Source organism: Leptopilina boulardi, unplaced genomic scaffold, assembly GCF_019393585.1.
Source record: "Leptopilina boulardi isolate dan_hultmark-lab unplaced genomic scaffold, ZJU_Lbou_2.1 LbouV2_302, whole genome shotgun sequence".
Lineage (NCBI taxonomy): Eukaryota > Metazoa > Arthropoda > Insecta > Hymenoptera > Figitidae > Leptopilina > Leptopilina boulardi.
Window position 1 is genome coordinate 791,694 of NW_026137866.1, and position 22,421 is coordinate 814,114.

Here is a 22,421-nt window from a genome sequence, read left to right on the forward strand (position 1 = left end):
TTGATGATCTAATATTAAGAAGTTAACTAATTAATTAATATGAAATGTACTTTAAAATAATTTTTAACAAAATAAAATTTACCTTTTCATCTTTACTGGATAATAAAAGATCTAACCATTGATATAGAATTGCACCCTCTTCAGATAAAGATTGGGGATTAAAACAGGGACCACAGCATAATAATCCACTCATTGCTTGAAGTGCAGAGAGCTGCAATTCAGAGCAGGCTCTTTCATCTTCATGCGATAGTGAAGAGTTCGTAATAGGTCTTCCATAAGGACCGGCCCAACTGGCAAAAAGTGTAAATAAATTGCGACGTAAATCTCTTTTTAAAAGAGTGTGACACGTTTCCACTGTAACAATAGATAATATTAATAGTAATATTAGTTTCATTATTAAAAACAAATTTAGTATAAAATTTTTTATTTATAAAATAGAATTAAATAGTTAATATTAAAAATTTAATATGTCAAATAATTATAAATAAGAAAGTATTTTGTAAATAAAAAATAAAATTTTATGTCTAATTAAATACTTACATGTGAAACTCTTAATCATTTTTCGAATAAAATTACAAAAATGTAACTTGATGTCACGAACGGCAGGGGCTTCTTTATCATTTTCATTTTCCAAAAATAATCTCGCACCATCCATATATTCAATAAAAGTAGGATGTAGAGATTGAGTTTCACGGTCTAAAACTGCTGGACTAAAATGAACAATGCAAAATATAACAAGAGATTTAGATTCTCTATTCAAACAAATATAAAAACAAAAAAATTGAAACTGCAACACAGAAGACAAATTTGTTTAAAAAACATATTGAAATATTTTGTTCATATAATAGAACAAATAACAATTTAAAATTAAAAACTAAAGGAAAAAAATAAAATTAAAATATAAAAATATTTCGATATTGATATTTTTAATCTTGAAAATAACTATAATGTTATATGTAAAATAAATAATTATAATATTATAAGAATATAATTTACGAACCAAATTCCAAATGTTCCATACTCGGCAATTAATTCCAGGACACGAACAAGTTGTAGTCTTAGAGCATCTCGTCTACGTCGTCTTCTCATATTTTCTTGTTTTCTATCAACAGCTTCTTTAATATAGGGCACTAATTCTTCCATCAAATCTCTAAATGCGTGAAACAATTGTTTTTTTTAAATGTTTTAAATACAAATTTTAACATCGCTGTTTATTTGAAAAATTAAAAAAACGTTAGAGAATTTTTTTCCATTATCAACTATTTTTTATTTGCTTGCTGCAAACGAAAGGCACTTCTTTAAATATTAAAATGTCAAAGTGAACAATAATTATTTACATTTTGATAAAAAATGCAACAAATGTATAGCCATAAATTTTTTTTAAATTTATCTGATCATCTAAAATATTCATAACACTTTCATCCATTAGAATGCAATATTTAAACTTTACTTTTGCCAAAATAAAAAAATATATATATACCATGTTTCAAAACGTTAAGAAAATATATTTTTTATTAAAGTGAATCTTTTAAACATTTTGTAAAAAGACTTAATAAGACTTATAAAAATTAGTAATTTAATTAAATTAAAAAAACAAACTTACTTTAATGCATCGGCGTTAACTTTGCCAATTGCTTGAACGGCAGCATCTCTAACATCAACAGCCTCGCACCTGAGTAAAGGCACTGTTAATTTATACAAAGCTGAAGGACTGGCATTTGTTCCCGGAGATTTATTGTCACCTCGTTCAGCAGAAAGACTATCTGGCGATGAGCTGTGAAAGTAAGTAACGTTATATATCTTTCTGACATTCTAATTTTATAAAAAAAATATATATACTTTAACCACAATTCGATTTGCATGTATGTATAACATATAAATATATACAATCAGTGGAAAAAGTAAAACAAAATATATACACACAATGAATAAAATTAAATGAAAAAAAAATTCAAAACACATTTTTAATAAAAGTGTACTCTGGTTGAAAAAATAATTCCTTCTCAATAAATTCACTTCAAAAAAAAAATCTTAAAGAAAAATCTTATCTAACCAGAGTCGACTCTATTTTTCATATTATGAGAAACAAAGAATGAGCCCTCAACCAGTTAATGATTTCGAAAACTAAAATATTGATGAAATAAAAGATCCTGCGACTAATCTAGAATGACTGCAGATAAAATGTTGAATAAAATAACAGTTTTTGGTGCATCAAAGAAGAGCGATCAGGAACGGTCGTAAGGCTCAGTAAAAAAAAAAAATGAAAAACTTGCACGTAAAACGTTTGCAAGAAACAAAGCACTGCTAAGTAATCCATCATGCCAAGTACATGGACCAACGATTAATATAGAGAGAAGAAAAAAGAAAAGAAACAAAAAAGTATACAACTAACATCAGATTATAAAATGATTAGTTACCAACGACCGTTCGATCCGGGTGAATGAGAGGCAGCAACCATTTAGCGATTTTTTTTTTGTTTTTTTTTTTTTTTAAAGCTCACCTTGTTCTCTTATGTCTGGTGTAGATTCCGGAAATGGACGGTACTGAGAACCGACCCGGCAGGGTCTGGGCCCCACCGAGATTTTCCAGGCTTTGACTCAACTCCTTACTCATGCACAACACACCAAACTCCACCGTTTGCTGACCACTAGAGTATGCAATACAGTGTACCACCAATGCTCCATAATATCAAATTTATTTATTTTACTGCTCGGAAATACTACTATCCTAACTCCAAATAAACGAAATGACGAGGCAACGACAAATACTGGCATGCGAAAAAGTTAACATATCGTTGCAAAAAAAAGCAAAAACAAAGAAAAAAAGATCTTTCGAAAAAATAAGAGATAAAAAAATAATATGGGTTAGAAGGCAATTTTTTATCCCGCTTTTTTTGGAAATTAGAGCAAATATTATCAAAGGCACTGGAATATAGAAAATTTTTTTTTTTTACAAATTTCATTTTCTTTAAAATTAATTTTCAAATAATTAATATCTAATTTCAATTATTAAAAATTAAATAATTAATATAAGTTAAGGTTAATCGAAAAAGTGAAACTTTTTTAAAACAATTATTATATTCCTAAAAAAGAAATCTAATTCTTTCTCAATTTTAACTAAAAATTACATTCAAATGTTAAGTAGAATTTCTATATCTAAGTTAAAGATAAGCAATCGAGTCAGCCCGACACCAAATCATCTTTTTGTAACTATCATTGATCAGTATTTCCAAAAAAAAATTGATTATTGTAGTTATTAATATTAATATTTAAGACGTTAATTTGTTAAAAAAAAGCCTGTAATCTAATTTTCATTAAACAAATCCGATTATTAACTTCAGCAATGCCAATGAGAAATTTGCGTTACTCGGTTCTTTAAAAGATCGCAATACGATGACAATAATAGAAATTGTTGATTTAAAAAATAAAAGATATTTGAATTATCGACAGTAAATTGTCTAAACAATAAACTGTGAGAAAAATGGTTTTAAAAATATTATTTACCTTAAACTGAGATCTGGACTTGCACATCGAACAACAGGACTTGGAATGGGAGGAACAACACGATATCCAAAAGTCAGATAATTTTTCCAAACGTGCATGTAAATATCTCTTTCATTAACGGGTTTTCTAATTGCAGTCGAACTTCTCAGAAGGGAGGCTCTATTGTCGTTCACAGGTCTAAAAATATTTCAAAATATTATTATTGTTTACGTAATTTTAGTTTTTATTTTTAAATTAATATTAATTTTTGTTCTTACGTTGGATCGACGACAGTAAATAATGAATTAATCCGAGTAAAAACAATGGGCCAGGAATGCGCCACAGCATTGGGACAAAGTGTAAGGACTCGATCCTTTTCCAAAAATGCAAATAAACAACTACTCCAGGGATCGGCGCCATTTAGATTTAAAGACGACGAACTTTTTGTACTACTCTCGTCATGAAAACCTAAAAAAAAATTTGTTTATTAAATTACTTTCGAAAATGGAAAATTTTTAAATTGTTAAATAATTTTTATTTACCAGCAGTCCAAACACAACTACTTCTGTCAGCAATCCATTGAAGATCAACATTTGAATTTGATGCTGCAGCCGCTTTTTCCGCTGGTGGTAACATGTGATAACATTTTTCTAAAACAGCTGGACAACACGCGTCAATAACATCGATTACAGGTTGATCATCTTCAAGACTCCCTGCACAAAAAATAATCACATTATTTTCCTATTTATATTGACATTTAATTATACAAAATTATTTTTAATTTACCTAAAGTTTTCAGTAGAAGTTTAATTTCTCTTAAAATATGCACAGCCAAACGACGTGGATAGAGTCGACAATTACAAAGCATAACAAGCGCAAATCCTTCGACAAAATGAAAAACACTTGACACTGGTTCGACTTTTTGATTTGTTTCCATTTTTTTCACTGAATCAATTCGAAGGTGAATTCTATTGTTGTCAACGGGTTGTTCTTTAGATCTCACACTGGGACTTGATAGAGCATTTTTCCAACTTGTCAATAATTGTAACAACATTCTTAAACCATTATCGACCAATTGTGAAAATGTGTCTAGAACGTCTCTCGCAAGAAATTGCGTAAATCCCAAAACAACATCTTGTCTCCAATCGGGAAAATCAAGAACTAGAGTTTGAAGACTTTGATAAGCCAGTGCTCTTAATTCTTCGTCCATATGAACAGTGAGACGTGCTAATAAATCGACTAATTCAGCTCCAGTCATTCCATCCGGTATTAAACGAGGAACAGCCGCGACACACGTGCGAAATAAATCAATTCTTGGCTTTCGTTCTCCTGTCATCATCTCATCGGGTTCTTTATTCATATTTTGTGTACTTGTCATCATCAGAGGTCGTCCATAATGAACGTCTAGAGCTCGTAAAATATCAACGAAAACACGACGAACGTGCGGAAAATAAGAAGATATTCCTATGCTTCTTGCTGTGTCTTCCGTAAGCATCTGAAGGAAACACAAATTATTTTTTTTATTATAAAAAAGAAAATTAACTAAATCATTGTTTTTTTTTTTACAAACCTTATTGAGATAAGTTTTTTTCACACGCATTGTATTTCCACTAGGAAGAACTCCCATCGTTCGTGGCATAGGCGGTTCTCCTTCTTTTTGCTGTAAACTATCAGCGACAACAAGAAATGCTCTAAGTCCAATACTCATTCTTTCGGGAGTATAAATAATTTTCACATGACGACCAACGGATAAAAGATCAAACACTATTTCCCTCATGGCAAAATCAAGTCTCTCTTGGGCAATAAATTGAATGATTTTCACAAAAATATTCAATGGTGTATCACGGGGAACAACGGCCTTTGAACCTTTTGGAAATAATGAATTTACAATACTCTGTAAACGGCTCTGCGTTGCCGAATTACTTTCGCACTTTATACGTATCATGTAAACCCAAAGTAAACGATACAAGGCCTCTGGAAAAACATTTTATTTATTTACTTATTCAAAAAAAAAAAAAAAAAAAATGTATATTTGTTTTTTACAACTTACCCAAGGCAACTCGACACATTTTGGGATCTCGATTTTTGAGATGAGAGAGACACATTGCTAGAAAACAATGCCAACTCTGAAGGAAAAATGTTTTTTGACTAACACAAAGAAGACACGTTACCAATGGAAATAGTGCCAAACGATGTTTATTCTTCGTGCACATATCTAATGTTGTCGAATACAACATTTCCACGAAATTTTTTAAACATGGAACATTTACTTCATTTTTCACAGCCTGGAATAAAAATTACATTTTTAAATATTTAAAAAAAAAAATCAATTCATCATAAACGTTAAATTATTATTTTTAAATACTCACGGCAGCAACAGGTACGAGAATTTCAACAAAAAGTCCAGCAAGAGCGTGTTTCACATCTTTGTCTTTAACTTCTAAAAAATATTGAGCGCACTCTTGCATAAATTGAAATGATGCTTCAAACTCTTCGATAGGAACCATCTGCAACAAAAAAAAAAATTGAAATTAATAAAATTAATTTTTTATAAAATAATAAAGAAATAGATTTGTATAAAAAATAATTTTTACCTTCACTCTGAAGAATTTCATTCCCATTAGTAAAGAAATAATACTTTGGGTAGTGTGAGGTCCTGGTTCCTTCGCTCTAAGTTCCTTTAATTCAATCATAAAACGTTTACGCACATACATAAATCGTGACTGTGCGAGAACTCCAATAACTTCAGCATATAAATCAGCAATAATGTGAATATTTGCTGCATTTGGTTCATTTTGAATTCTAAAATAAATAAATTATTATTATTAATTAAAAATATTATTTAGAATATTTAATTTTTCATTAATAAACAAATACGTACCCTTCTCTGTATTTAAAATGTTTAAAAGCTATATTTTCGATGTACGTTACAAGATCCTCATGTCCTGGATGGAATGGTAATTGACGTAGAACTTCAATCAACACTAAACAAAATATAAATTCCACTGATAAATCTCTTCGTTCTTGCATTAAATCTGCTTCACTTCGCTCAACAGTTTCTACACTTCCAGAAACTATTGTATACATTATACTGTAACAAAATAAGAATTTTTACTATATTTAATAATCTTAAATTATTATTTTTGATTTTCATTAATAAAAATTTTACCTTTTTCCCTTTTGATCTTCTTTCGCGGACGATTGTTTCTTTTGATCAGTGCCATGGTCAACTAATTGTCTCTCATACCAATCAAATAAAGCCCTGAGAATCGATGGTAGACAATGTTCAGCGACCGAACCAAACGCAGAGAGTAATTGATCAAATTGTGAATCTTCTCCACGTTGTAAAACTTTTGAAAGAGGTTTTTCCTTAAAAAAAAATTAAATTTAAATTATATTAAAGTTTTTAGTTTATAAAATAAATTGTTATATTTACATGATCAGTCATAACAGTCTCCATTTTTTTCTCAGCTTGTGTAGTGAAATCAGCGAACAATGTTCGCATCACAAATTCTCCTGGTCTCAAATCCATATCTGCTATTTGATGTGGTTTACAGGTTTCTTTTTGTGCTCCCCAAGGCAATACAACTGTCACTGAGCTTACACGACTCGAAGTTGATTCTATTATCAAAAAGATTTCACTGTTAAATTTTTTATTAACAATCATAAGTTTTACATTATGTAAAATTATTCATTCTCTCTAAACTATCTTAGAAAAAATAATATTAATAAATATTTTACGAACCATTAGCTGCATCGTTATTGTCGCCTTGTATTACACCTTGGACAGTAAGAACTTCTTGACATAAGCCAGGTGATGTTTCCACCGTTCCTTCATTCGAAACCTCCCCCTGAATAGATCTCGATTCAGAGGCATCTGAAGGAGTGAATTAAAAATTTCATTAACAAATAAATCAAATCAATTTTAAAGAAATTAAACTCTTTCATATGTATCAAACTGTTGAACTTTTCATTATTGCAACTAATTCAATACATTGGAAGAGACTAAGATGTGAAGCCCTTTTTTGTAACGTAACAGATGCCTGTGATGTACCATAATTTAATTAACTTCACACCTTAGTTTTCTGCAAGTGCACGTGCATAACAAAGAAGATAATATATTATTGACATTGATGTTATTAACTCACCAGCTCCGCTATCACTGCTTGCTTGATTTTCCCCTCCTGTAAAAAAAAGTAAAAAGGATGATTTAAAGATGGTTTATTTCAAATCTCCAACAATTCAATCGAATCGAGTGTTAAGACTTAGAAGTGCACTTTTCAAGTTCCTTTTTTTCACTCAGGAAAGCTCTTTGAATTCATTGGATTAGCATTAAAGCCGATTTAAATATATAGTTTTACCAACCAGAATTACATACCTTCTGTCATGTCTTCAATGTTTGCCTCACTTTCAGGCAACATCTCAGAATTTTTTCGTCACTCCAGTTTTGCTGAAAATTCAAATAATTACTTTATTTATCTCAATATTTCATCATTATTTACAAATAAATTATAACGAAAAAAAAATATTTTAATTTTAAGTGTAAATTAAAAAAAAAAAAAAATATTTCGTCAAAAACTAATTGTTGAAAAAATATTGATAACAGAGATAACATTGATTTGATTACACCAAACATTGGAATGAGAATAAAGAACATGCAATTTATTCATGTGCTTAAAAAAAAAAAAAAAAATTATGTTGCGTTTGTAAAAGAAGAATATTTATAAGTGAACTTACTGCTTCATGCTTCATGTTGAAATTGCAAAACACTATTGTTCTTACATGCAGGGCTGCATTTTCAGACTTTTTTCAAATTATCTAAAGCAAACGGAAAAAAATAAATATAACATGCCATTCAATTAAAATAAAAATTTTTTAAAAAATTTTCACCAATAAAAATCATAATAAAAAGTTAACTTGTTTTAATTTCGATAATTAAAAAATTGCTTAATAAAAAAAATTTCTAATGTGATTCATACAAAAATTATCTACAATGACCTCAATAAACAAGTATTATTTTCAAGTATATGAAAAATGTCCGCCATTTTGAGAATAATAAACAATAAAAGTGCGTCGTTAATAAATCATTGTTATAATATATAACTTTATGGATTATAATAATCGAAAAGAGAAAATAATTGTTAATAAACGAAATGCATAAAGTTTCAGGCAAATAAAGGAAAATTCCGGTCTTTTGTGTGATACAAGAGGCATAACATTGTACACTTTTTTTTTGACAATAACAACAAATTAAACAAACCGTTTCATTAACAAAAAGAAATTGTAAAAAACAAACAATGATTTTGTCATACAAAATTATATTCTAAATGTGTATGAAATAATTATTATTACTAAATGCGCAATAAAGGTTTTAAAATGAAATCAACAGAATATTCTCTTTTATGAAGTGTCAACACAAAGTGAATGTTGATGAACTCTTAGAATTAATATAAAACAATTGTATCACAACATTTATATAAATACTGATAATATATTATTTGAAAATTACATGCATTTACCTGTAATTCCTTTGATTTCACCGTAAATAATTAATTAAATCGAATTTTATTTCTGACATTTCTGAGCGCATTCCGGCTCGGGTTTCTTTACACTAAGTTCCTATGACAATCCTACAGATGGCGCGGCGTGTTTTTAAAAACAGGACCTTTTAAAATTTAAATTTTCGCGCCTTTTTGTTTTTTAAATTTTAAACTTTTAGTCTTAATTTAAACTGTATCAATTGATTCATTATTTTAGAAATATGAATTTTGATGTTACATTAATAGAAACAAATTAATAATAGTAAAAATAATACAAAAAAATAAAGATTGGCATTAATTATTAATTTTCATGAGCAGGAATATCATTAAAAATTAAAATATTATAATTTTAATCAATTTTTCCTTCTATTTTCAATTATAGATAGTGGAAAATATAAATGTTTATATTTCAGGTCACACTTCGAGAATTTGAATCATTTGCTTATATTAAGTGACCTTTAAACAGATCAGTTAATTATATTTGCAAGTTTCATTGCTAAATAATAGTTTCATTAAATTATTTCATGAAAATAATTTTTATTTTCATTATTTATTAGTGAATTTATAATTATTATTATTCTTTTTTAAGATTATCAAAATATTTTTAATGCTATTTATTTATTTTAATTTTAATATATTTATATTTAATAATAAATAAAAATCGTTAAATACGCTTGACCTGAAGTGTTTCGATTTTATTTCTTTAGAAACCTTAGAAATAACTCTTTTTTAGTGTAATAACCGTTATAGCAAAGTGACCATGACATTGAAACACTTTTCTATTTATAAAAAAATTCTTATTTTTGAAAATAAAAATTATTCACAAAAATATAAAACAAAAAGAAATTAAAATTATTTCATTTTCAAAGTTTAATTTTATCAAAGAAGTTGAGTTCATAAACCCATTAAAATGGCTTAGTGTAAAGAAACTCGATACAGAGTCAAAAGACGCAAAGTAAGCATTTTTTTTTTGTCATCGGTTTTTGTATGGTGAAAAAAAAATTAATTTTTTAATTAAAAAAAACTAATTTAAAAGATTAAAAATTATTTTAAAAAAAAAATTATTTTTTTCGAGCGACTGTACAGTTTATTGGTGCCACAGTCCAAGTTTACTGATCTACTTTATCCAGGAATTTGACTCCTTATTTATCATTATTAGCACAGAAATGAACTGATAAAAACAAGCTGTGACAAAATTATATACAATACACAAGCTTTCAGACAATGGCCAATATGCAAACCACTACGAAGAAAATATAGCAATGACTTAAATTACAAATCTCCAAGATTATTGACAATAATATCTCAAAATAAACACCCAGGGAACTAAATTTATAACACCGAATAAAATCAGAATAATTTCTCATTTTCTCACCCCTAACAAATTTTTCTAAAAATTAATTAATATTTTTATTTAGAAATTAAAAATTTGTTTTAAATATTTATTATTTTTAAAAGAAGTTAATAAATAATATATAATTAATTAATTTTTAGTGTATGGCAATTTATGAATTTTTCCTGTTCAAAAAAAAAAAAATCGAAAATAGAAGAAAAATTTAAAATTGGTAAATTCTAAATTGAAATTTTTTTTTCAAACCTAGAAACCAAGAAGACTGGTATATAGGTATATAAAGAAACATTTTCTACTTGCTTTTTTTATAGACAGATTTAATTTCAAGAATTCAAATACGAGAACGAATATGATGAAGAAGTATTTCAACGACGCGACAAGAGAATATAATATGTGTTTTGGCTGATAACAAGTACATTGCGTAACTGATCATACTCAACGTCAATATTTCAATATATATATGTAAATTAAAAAAATGTATTCAAGTTCAAAAACGCAAGCATTTGGAATTTATGCACGTGTCTAATAAGGAAATAAAAATTTTCTACTACTCCTTCCGCCCAGTAAATATACATAATTCAATATGTAATTAAGAAATAGAAAGAATTGATTTCTTTGACGAATTTAACACATTTGAAACTATTTAGAGGAGGATATAAATTGAAAAGACGTGGGCAAGCTGGCACGAGGTGTCTCTTGTTAAAAACTAGATAAACATTCCATTTCAACCTCGACAAATTGCTCTTTTTGTTTTTAAATTTTTGAGGGGATTTTTTTTTAATCATATATTGAAATTAACATTACATATATCAAGGAATGTACGATAATATGAGATTTGATTTAATAAAAAATTGAAGATGAAAATGATATAATATCAAACTTTGAGATGAATCAGAGTTTATCCTTTAGTGACAATATGTCGTGTTTTAAGAAAGCAAGCCAAACTCGTAATAAATGCAAGGACATTTACACGTAATACGTCTGAATATATATATTGAGTTCTAGATAACGTTTTAAAGATTATAAACAGATCCATTTAAAGCCAAATAGATAACGATATCTTTTGATTTCTATATAATGAGCGGAGAAATTCATCAAATTTTCCTTATTATTTTCCTATCATCAAATTTTTCCTATTCTCAAATTTATTTCCTGATTGTTTTTGCAAATAAACCTTTTCAATTTTCACAGCGAAAATAATGTATTGATTATATTCTTTAATTTCAATATATTCAGAATTTTATTATATATTTAAAAGAAAATTGGAAGAATATCTGCAAAATTTCTACTAGGACACGATTATTGTAGTTTCAAAAAATAAAAACATTTTATTTTCCCTTCATATAAAAAAAAAAAATTCCCAAATTGCAAAATGACTGAAACGAAAATTATTATCATCAATACATTTTTTCGGTGTTATACCCCTGCAAAAATAATGAATAAAGAATATATATAAAATAAAATATCAAGTACGTGTCATTGATTTTTTTTTATATAAATATTCTTATCCTCATTGTGTTCTATATCGACAGGGGGGAAAATAGTATATTTAAAGGTCATTTGCTTAATCGATCAGTCAATGACCACTTCGTATAGTCAAGAACGTCGTCGTTTGTTGTCGTCACTGCGGTTTACTATTATATTTTTCTCTGACTGAAGAAAACACGTTAATACACACATTCACACATTTAGCAATCGTCTATCTATTCTCAACAAGGTTCGCGAAAACGCTATTCACAAAGAGGAGTGGATATATAAATACACCTTCCATCTGAACAACGTTGCTCCATTGAACTTTGGCGCTGCATTTTGCTACTGGACGTAAGCCAGGATTACGCAAGTCGCGCCCCGATGACCTCCTTCTTCATGTGAAGTTGACCTTGCAACTTGTTCTTGAGAAATGTACAAGCTCATCAGCTGATTAACCTTCTTGAAAAAGAGAACCCTTTTTTTCGAAACCTAAAATACGAGTTTCATTTCAATTAGAAAAGATAATTTCACCTTTTACTTTTGTCTTCAACCTTTCTTTTTTTTTACCAAAATATTATTTATTAAAATTGATTAATAGAAATTAAATTAATGAATAACTTTTACTATAAAAATAATTTTAAAAAATAAATAATAAAGACGAATATTTAAAAACATCAAAATTAGTTGATAAATAAATCTAAAAAAAAATTAAATTTGACGTCAAACTAATTTTTAATTGATAAACATTTTTCTTTCGTCAATAAGAAAATCTAAATATTTCTTTTCTTTACAAACTTACAAGATATTTTAATTTAAAATAAAGTAAAATTTAAATTTTTATACAACTCAACAATATTATATAACAATTCTTTTTTAAATCTTTACAATTTTTAGGATTTATTTTTGGCAGAGACAGCAAAAGCAGGTGAATCACCTCAACAATGGAATTTTCCTTCTATAATTTTTTTTTGAATAATTCCTTATCGAATTACGATATTAGAAGTTATCTATATAGTCATTGATCAATATCAGAGCACTGCAATGAAGATTATTCCCGTTCGGATACGTATACCTTTTATTTTATAGGTTAAAAGAATCTCGGTCATCTGACGTCCCTGATAATATTCTATGACGACAGTAATCCTGGCATGTTTAAGATTTTTTCAAAAAATGACGACAATGATTTTTTTTTCCTTCATATTGAAATAAACAATATCATCATATCCAAAAATGTACGACAAAATTACAAAAAAATGCAAAATAATATTTTAAAATTTGAAAATTTCTTAATACTTTCGTTCCTAGTGGAAAAATATAACGTTATTGACAATATCAATTCAAAATATTGAAAATGGCAATTTAAATATATAACTTCATGTAAAAATAGACATTTCTATAAAAATAAACTAAAACAAAAAAGATATTAAAATAAAAATGAGGTTATGGTTACCGTCAACTGTCAAAAATCTCCATAGAATTCAAATAACCAATAAACTTTTTCATTGTTGACAAATTGTTGTAGAAACAAAAATAAACTAAACAAATGTCACACCAAGGACAAAATTCAAATTGATAACTTGGATTGACAGAACACTAGTATGCGGAAAAGGAACAACAATAGATGGTTAAAAGCATGCAAACAATTAACATGACGTCATCAAAGCGGAACTTCCTCCACAAATACTTTTCGCGGGAAATTTGACAAATTACAAAGAAAATATATAAGAAACAATGAAATTTAAAAAATTTTAAAGGCACTTGTCTATTTGAGAAGTAAAATAAAAATACCACCGGAAGAATCAAACTTTATTGAAATTTTATTTTCATAATCATTTATCTCAAGGGCAAGTGGGCGCGTCACACTTACAATATTGCATTCCTATTGGCCCAATCGAACCGGAAACACGATAAAGGCGCGAACACAAAGTATCATCAATGAGAATTCAAATTATGAAGAAAAAAACATATGAAACTTTAGCAGAAGATTTAACACACACGTGGTGTGAGAGAAAGGTCACGAATTTGAGTGTCAGGAAGTTTATGGTAAAAGTGTCAGGGTCTCTCGAGGTTAGATGAAGAGTAAAAAAATAAAATAAAAAGTGTATGTGTGTGTGTTTTTGCCAAAGTGTAACCTGCGCAGAAGGTGGCACGTGACCTGCGCAGCTATTCTTAGCAGAGGTCGGTTCTGAGAGAGGAAGTCTGACTCGCTCACTCGTCGTCCGGCGCGCGTCCGATACAGGAGTCAAGTGTACCCTATCCTCTCGTTCCTTACACTCTTTAACTTTTTAACACACACATATACACGATGTCTGGACTTGCAGATCCCGTGGCGTTTGCCAAAGATTTTATTGCTGGAGGAGTATCAGCAGCTATTTCAAAAACTGCTGTAGCACCAATTGAACGTGTAAAACTACTTCTTCAAGTGCAACACATTTCTAAGCAAATTGCTGAGGACCAACGCTACAAGGGTGAGTCACTGAAAAAAATCCCACGATTTTACAAATGGATCTCATAAAGGGGGGGAGCATTAAAAATCTGGTGAACAAATTAGAATTTGTGTTTTAAAAAAAAAAATCTCTTCAAGTGATTCAATTTTTCTCTAATTGAACAGTGAATGTAAAAATGAGAAAACATGTGACATTCGTGAATTTGAAGCGTGTCAATGGTTAAACTCGCGGAACGATGAAATCCTGGGCCTTTCAGCCGTTAATCGTGTACTATTCTATTCCATGGTTCCCGTTATGTAATGAGAATTTTTTTTTTTTTGATCTTAAAATAAAAATATCGCTGTAATTTATCCCTATTTTTTTTTTGCATCAATTTTTTCGCGATTTTTTAATTAATAAAAAAATTGTGATTTTAAGGCTTACGTAATTTTTTTTGGAGTCCGAAATTCTAGTTGAATTTGATGAATTGTCTGTCGGGTGGGTCGATAAACGAGTATGCACGACTGCCAGATGGCAGCGCGTGGCTTTCCTGGTTCAGGAAAGGCAGCAGCAGCAAGACGAAGAATCGATGACGATGCGCTCTCCAACATGGCGATAAATTTTTTTTTTTTTTTGCCAGGAGAATGAAATTTTTCTTTTCCGTTGAATTGAAAAAAAAATCTCCCACTTTCTGGAAAATGAGATTTTCAATTAGAAAATATAAAAATATTCTTTAATTCAATTATTTGGCGTATTTTCGCAATTTTGAAATATTTAACTGACCTGATTTTGACCTTTTTCTTAAATGGCCTTTGTGTGCCAGGACAGCATTGATCGGGTTTCTAAGGTTAGAATTGACCTTGGCTTTTTTGAAATTATAAATTAGTTTTTGAAAAAATAAAATATTTTATTTAACAAATAATGGAATTTTACCTTTATTTTATTTGTTCCGAAGATTGAAAATTTGTCTCGTGTTAGATTTTCCATTTCCATGTATAATTTTAAAATGATCAATTGTTCACACAAAAAAAATTCATCAATTGTTAAGATTCATCTAGCGAATTAAATTGAACTCAATACGTGGCGTTATTCTCGATAGTTGAGTAACGTTCGGGATGTAACCAATTTTAATGATCAGATTTTTTTTCAAAAATTTGTCTTCAGAGGGTAAATTATTCTTTTAGATTTTGTTTTTTGGATTAACCTTTCTCAATCAGTTAGTGTATCATTTTTTTTCCAAATTGAATTTAAATGTCCTTTTTCTCCGTAAATAGGCTGTAAAAAATCATTTTCGTTTTAAAAATTATATTTTAAAAATGTAATTTTAATTATTTAAAATTAAAAATTAAATACTTTTCTGCAGTAATTTATCAATTGTATTATATAACACGGGTGTCGTATAATGTAGGTCTATTAACTTTCATATTAGATAACTGATCGAAAAAAAAACTGTCACTATTGTTGTAACAAAACACTAATTATAATTTAATTTAATTTTAAATTACATAGAATCTTTTCATTTTTTGTGCTTTAATTAAAATTAAATTTTGGAAAAACAGTAAAAGTATTTCAGAATAAATAATTTAATGTAAGAATGCATTTTAATAATTAATAATTTAGTTAATGATTTAATTCTGAAAATTGTTAAAGAATTTTACTTACCTAATTATTTTTCTGTTATTCAGGTATGATCGATTGTTTCGTTCGTATCCCAAAGGAACAAGGATTCAGAAGTTTTTGGCGTGGTAATTTTGCCAACGTTATCCGGTATTTCCCAACTCAAGCTTTGAACTTTGCTTTCAAAGACAAGTACAAGCAAGTGTTCCTTGGAGGTGTTGACAAGAACACTCAATTCTTCAGATACTTCCTTGGAAATCTCGCATCTGGTGGTGCAGCTGGAGCCACGTCTCTCTGCTTTGTCTACCCTCTTGATTTTGCAAGAACCAGGTATGCGAAAATTCTGCAAAATTGTTTTAATCATTTTAATTTTAAATAATATTCAAAAAAAGAAAATGAACAATTTATAGAAAATATAACAGAAAGGAAAAAAATATTAAAATTAATAAGCAATATAACTATATAGTTTAACTTTGAAGAAGCGGAATGTAAAATTGATTCAATAATTACAGATTGGCTGCAGACGTTGGAAAAGGAGCAGGAGAGCGTGAATTCTCAGGTTTAGGAAATTGTTTAACGAAGATTTTCAAAGCTGATGGAATTGGCGGTCTCTACAAAGGATTCGGTGTATCGGTCCAGGGTATTATCATCTACCGTGCAGCTTACTTTGGTTTCTATGACACAGCTCGTGGCATGTTGCCTGACCCCAAGAAAACTCCATTCCTTGTTTCATGGGGTATTGCGCAGGTGAGCAAATACTCAATTTCTCTTTTGATAAAATTATCAAAAAAAGTATTAATTTTCATCGTTTAAATCTGTTTCGAAAAAATACTTTATCCTTTTCTTTTTATTTCAGTGCGTTACCACCGTAGCTGGTATTGTCTCATATCCCTTCGACACAGTGCGTAGGCGTATGATGATGCAATCTGGCAGAGCAAAATCAGAAATTCTCTACAAGAGCACAGCTCATTGCTGGGCAACAATTGCGAAGAGCGAGGGTACTGGTGCCTTCTTTAAGGGAGCCTTCTCCAACGTTCTCCGTGGTACAGGCGGTGCCCTCGTACTTGTATTGTACGATGAAATCAAGAATCTTCTCTAAACAAAATGCAATTAGGGTCCTTACCTCATTTTTTCATTACCATTTTTCATTGAGAAAAAAAAAAATTCATTTTCCATTTACCACTTAAATTTTCTCCCTCCCTCCCTTCTCCCCAAATCCCCTCCCCCTCATAATTTTTTGGATATTGAAAGACAAACAGTTACACCGAGTGTTCAATTAACACGAACTTTGTCAACAATTTCGTATATAAATTTTTTCTCTCTCTCTTTATCGGGGTCTGAGAGCGATTGGTAGCGGCTCATAAAACGCGTGAAACTCGGCAGAGAAATAAAAAAAAAAAAAAGAAGAGTTCGACAATGCTCTGAGCTCCATAGGCTAAATAATAAATTCGCTTTTATTTATTGCCGGATTCAGTATTTTTCTGAGCCTTTCGAAAAACGCGCTTCTCACTTTCTCCTGACTGCAAACGTGTGCAAAACAAGGGGAACGGAAAATGTTGATATATTTGTGAAATTGGAAATAAGAACTAACGCACGTCGTTTGATTTATTACACTTTGACTTTATAAAAAAAAAAAAAAATAATAATAATTGTAAATGCGTGTTCAGATGAGAATTTTGAGACAAGCGGCGTGTGTCGCTCGGGTCAGTGAAACTGATTACAACTATATTTATATATATTGATTTTAATGAAGAAAAAAAAAATGACAACAATCATTGAAAGCAAAGTCATGAAAAAAAAATAATAAAAATTTGTTTGTGAGCGAGAGGGACGCGCGACGAAGATCATCAAACGGCGATGGCGGGGCGCGTAGACCTGGGCCGCCCCCCGCCCTTATTCTCGGCCCATTGTAGATAATTAATAATTCGTAATTATTGATGATGAAACGATGATTGTAATAAATAACATGTCCACCGTGAATTAGGCGAGTGGTTATTTAATTTCACACTCTGGACAACTATCTTGTAAGATATAAAAAAAAAGAAGATTAAAGTAAAGCGTAAGAGGTAACTCTGATTGTATACATCTAAAATCTGTTCATGTTAGGATGTATGCAGAGAAGGCGAGAGATCAATAAAGTCGAAGTAAAATTTAATTTCATTTTCTTGTACTTTTTCTTATTTATCCTAAAACCCGTTATACACATACATAAACTATTGAACGTTGTCTTTGACAATTTATATTCGTAACACATAATATTAACGCGAGAGAGAATAATACTGACTGAAGGTTGAGGATCAAGGTTAACCACGTGTCTAGGAACGAATTGGCAAAGTTACGATCGTTACGATAAACCACGTGTGCTAGCCAAGAATAATTTTACACTCGTAATTTGTTGTTATATAGTTCAGCTTTTGCATAATATTCAATTTAAAACTTGACAGACAGTCTAAAAAAAAGGTTTATTCAAATATTTCGGATTAATTGAAGTTAAAAAAAAAGTTTGCTAATTATTTAATTATAAATATTTATAATTATTAGAATTGTTTCAATTAAAAATTTATTTTTTTAAGATAATATTTTTTGTAAATTAGCTAAACTAAACGAAGAGTAATTTTTATTAAAAAATTTTATTAACTATTTAACCAAACTATATAGAGATCAGAAGTCGAAATAGGAAGATATTTAGAGGATTATTCATAGGCAATTGAAATTAAACAATAAAATTCTATAGAAAATGATAATTTATGAAATGGGAATGTTTGCGACGTTCATCATATCTGCTGATAAAAATTCCTGAACAATGTTTTTTTTTAGTAATCCTGAAACGAAGAGATTTTTTCACATCACTCATCTACATATACGATATTTTATTTCAAAATTTATTAACTATTTCAATTTTGTTAATATGTAGTCTATGTAGTTTTGTGTATAAAGTAATATTCTAATAAACAAGAGAATATAACTTTTTATAAAAAAAATTTATCAATTTACATTATTTTATTGTTTTTCATCAATAAAAATTGAAACACTCCCACACTTAACATAATTTTCATTTTCTAAAACAAATTCAGTTCTGTAAAGTGGAATCACACACAGTAACACCATAAATAAATACGAGAATAAATACAACTAAATATTCTCTCGAAGAAAAAAAAAGAAAATTATATAGACAATAGTCTAAATTATAAAAGTTATTTTTTACAACTATTTTTTAAAACTTCACAACTATTCGTCTGTAATTACATTGTAACCATTGGTATGTACTTTATTTATACACACTTAACCTAACAGAATTTGTCGACTTAGAAGAAGAATGTAAAGAAAGGAATGGTGTTCATAAAAAAAGGGCAATATGATAAAAGAAGAATATGAAACCAAGGTTCAGATGAAAAATGGATGGAGATGAAACGAAAAATTGTATGTACAGCAATTGAGAGGAATGGCAGTTAATTCATAATTATAAAAGGTCATACTGTTGTCCTATTTGAATCGCCTGCTAGAAAAACCATTATTCGATTGATTCCTGGCATGTTCAAAAATGTTCCTAAGATTGGCACTCTCCTTAAAAAGTTTACAGCCACTGGTAAAAATCCACTATAAATAATAAAATTTTTAAATTCGATGATTCTTTCGTTTGCCTTAATAATATTTTTATCAAAAAAGAACAAAGCGGAATAGAAAAGAGACTACGAGAGAAAAAAAAATTTCTTCCTAAATATTAAACCACCAAATAAGCCAAAAAAAAGAACCATATAGCTAACAACAATAATTGAAAGAGCAGAATTATTTAAAAACGGAAAATAAAAGTTAAAAGATTCTTCAGAATTAATATTCTGAATAAAAATAAAATTTCCCATAAATTCGTGTGTAAGCAAATAAATAAAAAAGCATTCAAAAGAAAACTTTTTAAAATTAACAAAAAAAAAATTTACCTGAATAGAACAATGAATCCATATGTTTCGACGAGCATGCCAACCAAGGGCCATCCCATCAAGACAATAATTATACCTCCTAAAAATGATGCACTTCCTTTTATTTTATGCCTTTGGAAGAAAAAGCTAAATGTCCTTCTTGGTCCAATCACACATCCTAGTCCACAAATAAACAGAAGCTGTAGAAGAGATGTAATATCAAAACTTTATATAATTTACTAATAGAAAATTTTTAAAATATGAATGAAAAATTACTTGAAATACTGATGCAATTTTAATAAAGTACAATATTAATCGTTAATAAAATATGTATAATTAAAATATTTATTGAACTATATATTAAAGCAAAATTAAAAAAAAATGTTACTACATATAATTATAAACATTCAAAAATATATAAATACAAAAGTATGAAATAGCAAATACAATGTAACAGTTTAAATGTTAATAATTCTTTAAAAAAAAGTAAATCCCTTCTATTAAATTTAAAAAAAACTTACGTTGCCAATTGCCAACAGTCCTTTGTCAAATAATAGTAATACTCCAAGAAAGAGGAAAGCAATGCCAAATCCAGCAAGTCCAACTCCAATTTCTGAAACATATTTTCATATAATTAAAAAAAAAAACTTTGCAAACCTTCGTCTATTAGCAGGTACTTCTGCAAGTTGTACTAAAATCACTATTATTAATTTTCCATCATGAAATAAACTCACTCTGTGTATCCGTTATCTCGAACATATTTGATATAAAAAATTTTCTCACAAGAAGATAAAATGTTTAACTATACAAAGCGAAATATTTACACAAATTCCATCTGCGATTCTTGACAATAAGTTTCAAACCTAACCTATTTCCACGTCATTGAATATGATGCGACAAATTTATAACTTATATGCCGGTTTATTTATGATAAAAATTAAAACAACATTGAGCAATTATTATCTTAAATCAACTATTAAATAGTAAAATTACAAAATTTGAAACACTTTATTATGAATATAACGTTGTAAAGTAAAAAAAATAAAAAAAAGACGGTTAGTGTTTATTTAAAAACAAAAGCGATACGTGCGCCATTTTTAAAAAACAGAAAACACATACGCATGCGTTAGTAAATATTTGTCATTGGCTGAAATAATTAGCGCATTTATTTGAAAAAAAAAGTTATTTTTTTTATGTATTTATTCACTTTGACGATAATTTCACATTTGTTTTTTATTTTTATTTGACTTTTTGAACTATTTTATTTATCATTATTAATAACCAAATGCGAATTTGAAAAAAATAATTATAATTTCGACAAAACAATAATAATATTTAAATTTTCGCAAAAAATAAAACTCAAAATGTACAACAGAAAAGTTTTAATAGGCAATTGGAACGAGGAGCGAGAACTTGAAAAGGTTTTATTATTTATTTTAATGTAAAATTGTTAATATTTATTATTTATTGAAAAATAATTTAAAAAGAAAAAATAATTTTCGTGTTACTTTATACAGGTTAATATAGCTGATTATATAAAGAAGCGTGATAACAAAGAATTAATTATACAAAAAATACGAACACTATTTCACAATATGTGCCGCGAGATTCAACTTTGCAGAACTGGAAATTATATTGAATTTGGAAATCGAATTCAAATTTTTGCACCGGACGTGCAAAGTTTTCAAGAAAATGGTGAAAATAAAAATTTTGGTATTATTGTTTCTGTAACAATTCCACGAAATGCAATTGGAAAAATTGAAAGATTCACTGATCAAATGCCTGTTGTTTGTGCCGCCAAGACTGAACCCTGTACTCGAAATACATTCACGATACAATCAACGAATTGCAACAACAAAAATGGAGAATATCTCTTATTCAATCAGAATTTCCTTTTAAAGGCGAGCCAATAATTATAATTATCATTCAATAATTTTCATAATAGAAATAATTATTGAAAAACTGAATTATTTGATTAATTTTAAGTATTTTATAATAGTTAACAGATTCTGTAGAAGAAGATTTATATCTCAGATCAGTAACTCCACTGGTTGACGATACTCGCGGTCCTAGAGAACATAATCGCGTTCTATTGAGTAATATTAAAGACTGTTATTGCCTGTGGAAAGTTATAATATGCGACAAAAATATGAGATTTGAAACTGAAGGATCTCCTGTTCCAGTATCTAAACGGTAATTATTCGAAATGTAAAAATTAAAATGATGTCCTCTCTATACTATTGAAAATCTAATCTTTATCTTAAATTCGTCATTTCGGAATTATTAAAGAAAAAAATTTCCAAAATAGTTTTTATCAATTTTGGAATATTTAATCGTAAGATTTGTACCATAAATATTAATACTTAGAAAGTCAAATTTAAAATAAAATATATTATTAGAGTTGTTATTACTCACGTGATGACCGGAAAGTGTTTAGCAGTTGAAGGATTAAATTGGAAATCGAGTATTTTTGGCATCGAATGTGAAATATCCGTCCATACTTATAGAGATGTGAATAAACGAGAAACTTCTGAATGTCATTGGATGTTTGTAACGGAAAAGCTTCCTCGAGGAATTGATGAAAAATGTTCATTGGCTGAGCAGCTGGAAAAGTGTTGAAA

At 28.6% G+C, this 22,421-nt stretch overlaps 4 protein-coding genes across 12 annotated transcripts in view; 2 read left to right on the plus strand and 2 right to left on the minus strand.

Annotated features, from left to right (window-relative positions):
- LOC127282864 (protein furry) overlaps positions 1 to 15,097 on the minus strand; it is a 38,186-nt gene extending 23,089 nt beyond the window's left edge. Inside the window, exons 1-21 of one of the 9 annotated variants that reach the window (XM_051307406.1) lie at positions 14,714 to 15,097; positions 8,220 to 8,300; positions 7,861 to 7,932; positions 7,631 to 7,666; positions 7,228 to 7,359; positions 6,919 to 7,103; positions 6,652 to 6,851; positions 6,364 to 6,573; positions 6,077 to 6,284; positions 5,852 to 5,989; positions 5,533 to 5,767; positions 5,053 to 5,456; positions 4,269 to 4,977; positions 4,025 to 4,195; positions 3,761 to 3,950; positions 3,504 to 3,680; positions 2,501 to 2,647; positions 1,604 to 1,774; positions 1,001 to 1,150; positions 541 to 710; positions 83 to 354 (exon numbers count right to left, since the gene is read on the minus strand). In XM_051307406.1, the coding sequence (XP_051163363.1) occupies positions 83 to 354; positions 541 to 710; positions 1,001 to 1,150; positions 1,604 to 1,774; positions 2,501 to 2,647; positions 3,504 to 3,680; positions 3,761 to 3,950; positions 4,025 to 4,195; positions 4,269 to 4,977; positions 5,053 to 5,456; positions 5,533 to 5,767; positions 5,852 to 5,989; positions 6,077 to 6,284; positions 6,364 to 6,573; positions 6,652 to 6,851; positions 6,919 to 7,103; positions 7,228 to 7,359; positions 7,631 to 7,666; positions 7,861 to 7,903 (3,948 nt within the window). In that variant the 5' untranslated portion in view covers positions 7,904 to 7,932; positions 8,220 to 8,300; positions 14,714 to 15,097. Of the gene's footprint in view, positions 1 to 82; positions 355 to 540; positions 711 to 1,000; positions 1,151 to 1,603; positions 1,775 to 2,500; positions 2,648 to 3,503; positions 3,681 to 3,760; positions 3,951 to 4,024; positions 4,196 to 4,268; positions 4,978 to 5,052; positions 5,457 to 5,532; positions 5,768 to 5,851; positions 5,990 to 6,076; positions 6,285 to 6,363; positions 6,574 to 6,651; positions 6,852 to 6,918; positions 7,104 to 7,227; positions 7,360 to 7,630; positions 7,667 to 7,860; positions 7,933 to 8,219; positions 8,301 to 8,991; positions 9,140 to 13,293; positions 13,459 to 14,713 lie in introns of those variants that run through there. The other 8 variants (XM_051307408.1, XM_051307405.1, XM_051307407.1 and 5 more) reach the window with 8 other exon arrangements.
- On the plus strand, positions 14,041 to 17,292 carry LOC127282866 (ADP,ATP carrier protein 2). Its single transcript, XM_051307416.1, has 4 exons — positions 14,041 to 14,311; positions 15,955 to 16,216; positions 16,399 to 16,633; positions 16,743 to 17,292. Exons 1-4 carry the CDS (start codon positions 14,149 to 14,151, stop codon positions 16,983 to 16,985), a joined length of 903 nt encoding a protein of 300 aa, XP_051163373.1. The 5' UTR covers positions 14,041 to 14,148; the 3' UTR covers positions 16,986 to 17,292.
- A 223-nt stretch (positions 17,293 to 17,515) lies between these two features.
- On the minus strand, positions 17,516 to 20,900 carry LOC127282867 (vesicle transport protein GOT1B). The gene is made up of 4 exons (XM_051307417.1): positions 20,535 to 20,900; positions 20,322 to 20,413; positions 19,822 to 20,000; positions 17,516 to 19,483 (listed from the first exon to the last, which is right to left on the minus strand). The coding sequence occupies exons 1-4, from the start codon at positions 20,557 to 20,559 to the stop codon at positions 19,357 to 19,359; spliced, it is 423 nt and encodes a 140-aa protein (XP_051163374.1). The 5' UTR covers positions 20,560 to 20,900; the 3' UTR covers positions 17,516 to 19,356.
- A 30-nt stretch (positions 20,901 to 20,930) lies between these two features.
- Positions 20,931 to 22,419, plus strand: LOC127282855 (cilia- and flagella-associated protein 161-like). Its single transcript, XM_051307392.1, has 4 exons — positions 20,931 to 21,221; positions 21,318 to 21,701; positions 21,800 to 21,993; positions 22,200 to 22,419. Exons 1-4 carry the CDS (start codon positions 21,165 to 21,167, stop codon positions 22,417 to 22,419), a joined length of 855 nt encoding a protein of 284 aa, XP_051163349.1. The 5' UTR covers positions 20,931 to 21,164.
- The last annotated feature ends 2 nt before the right edge of the window (positions 22,420 to 22,421 follow it).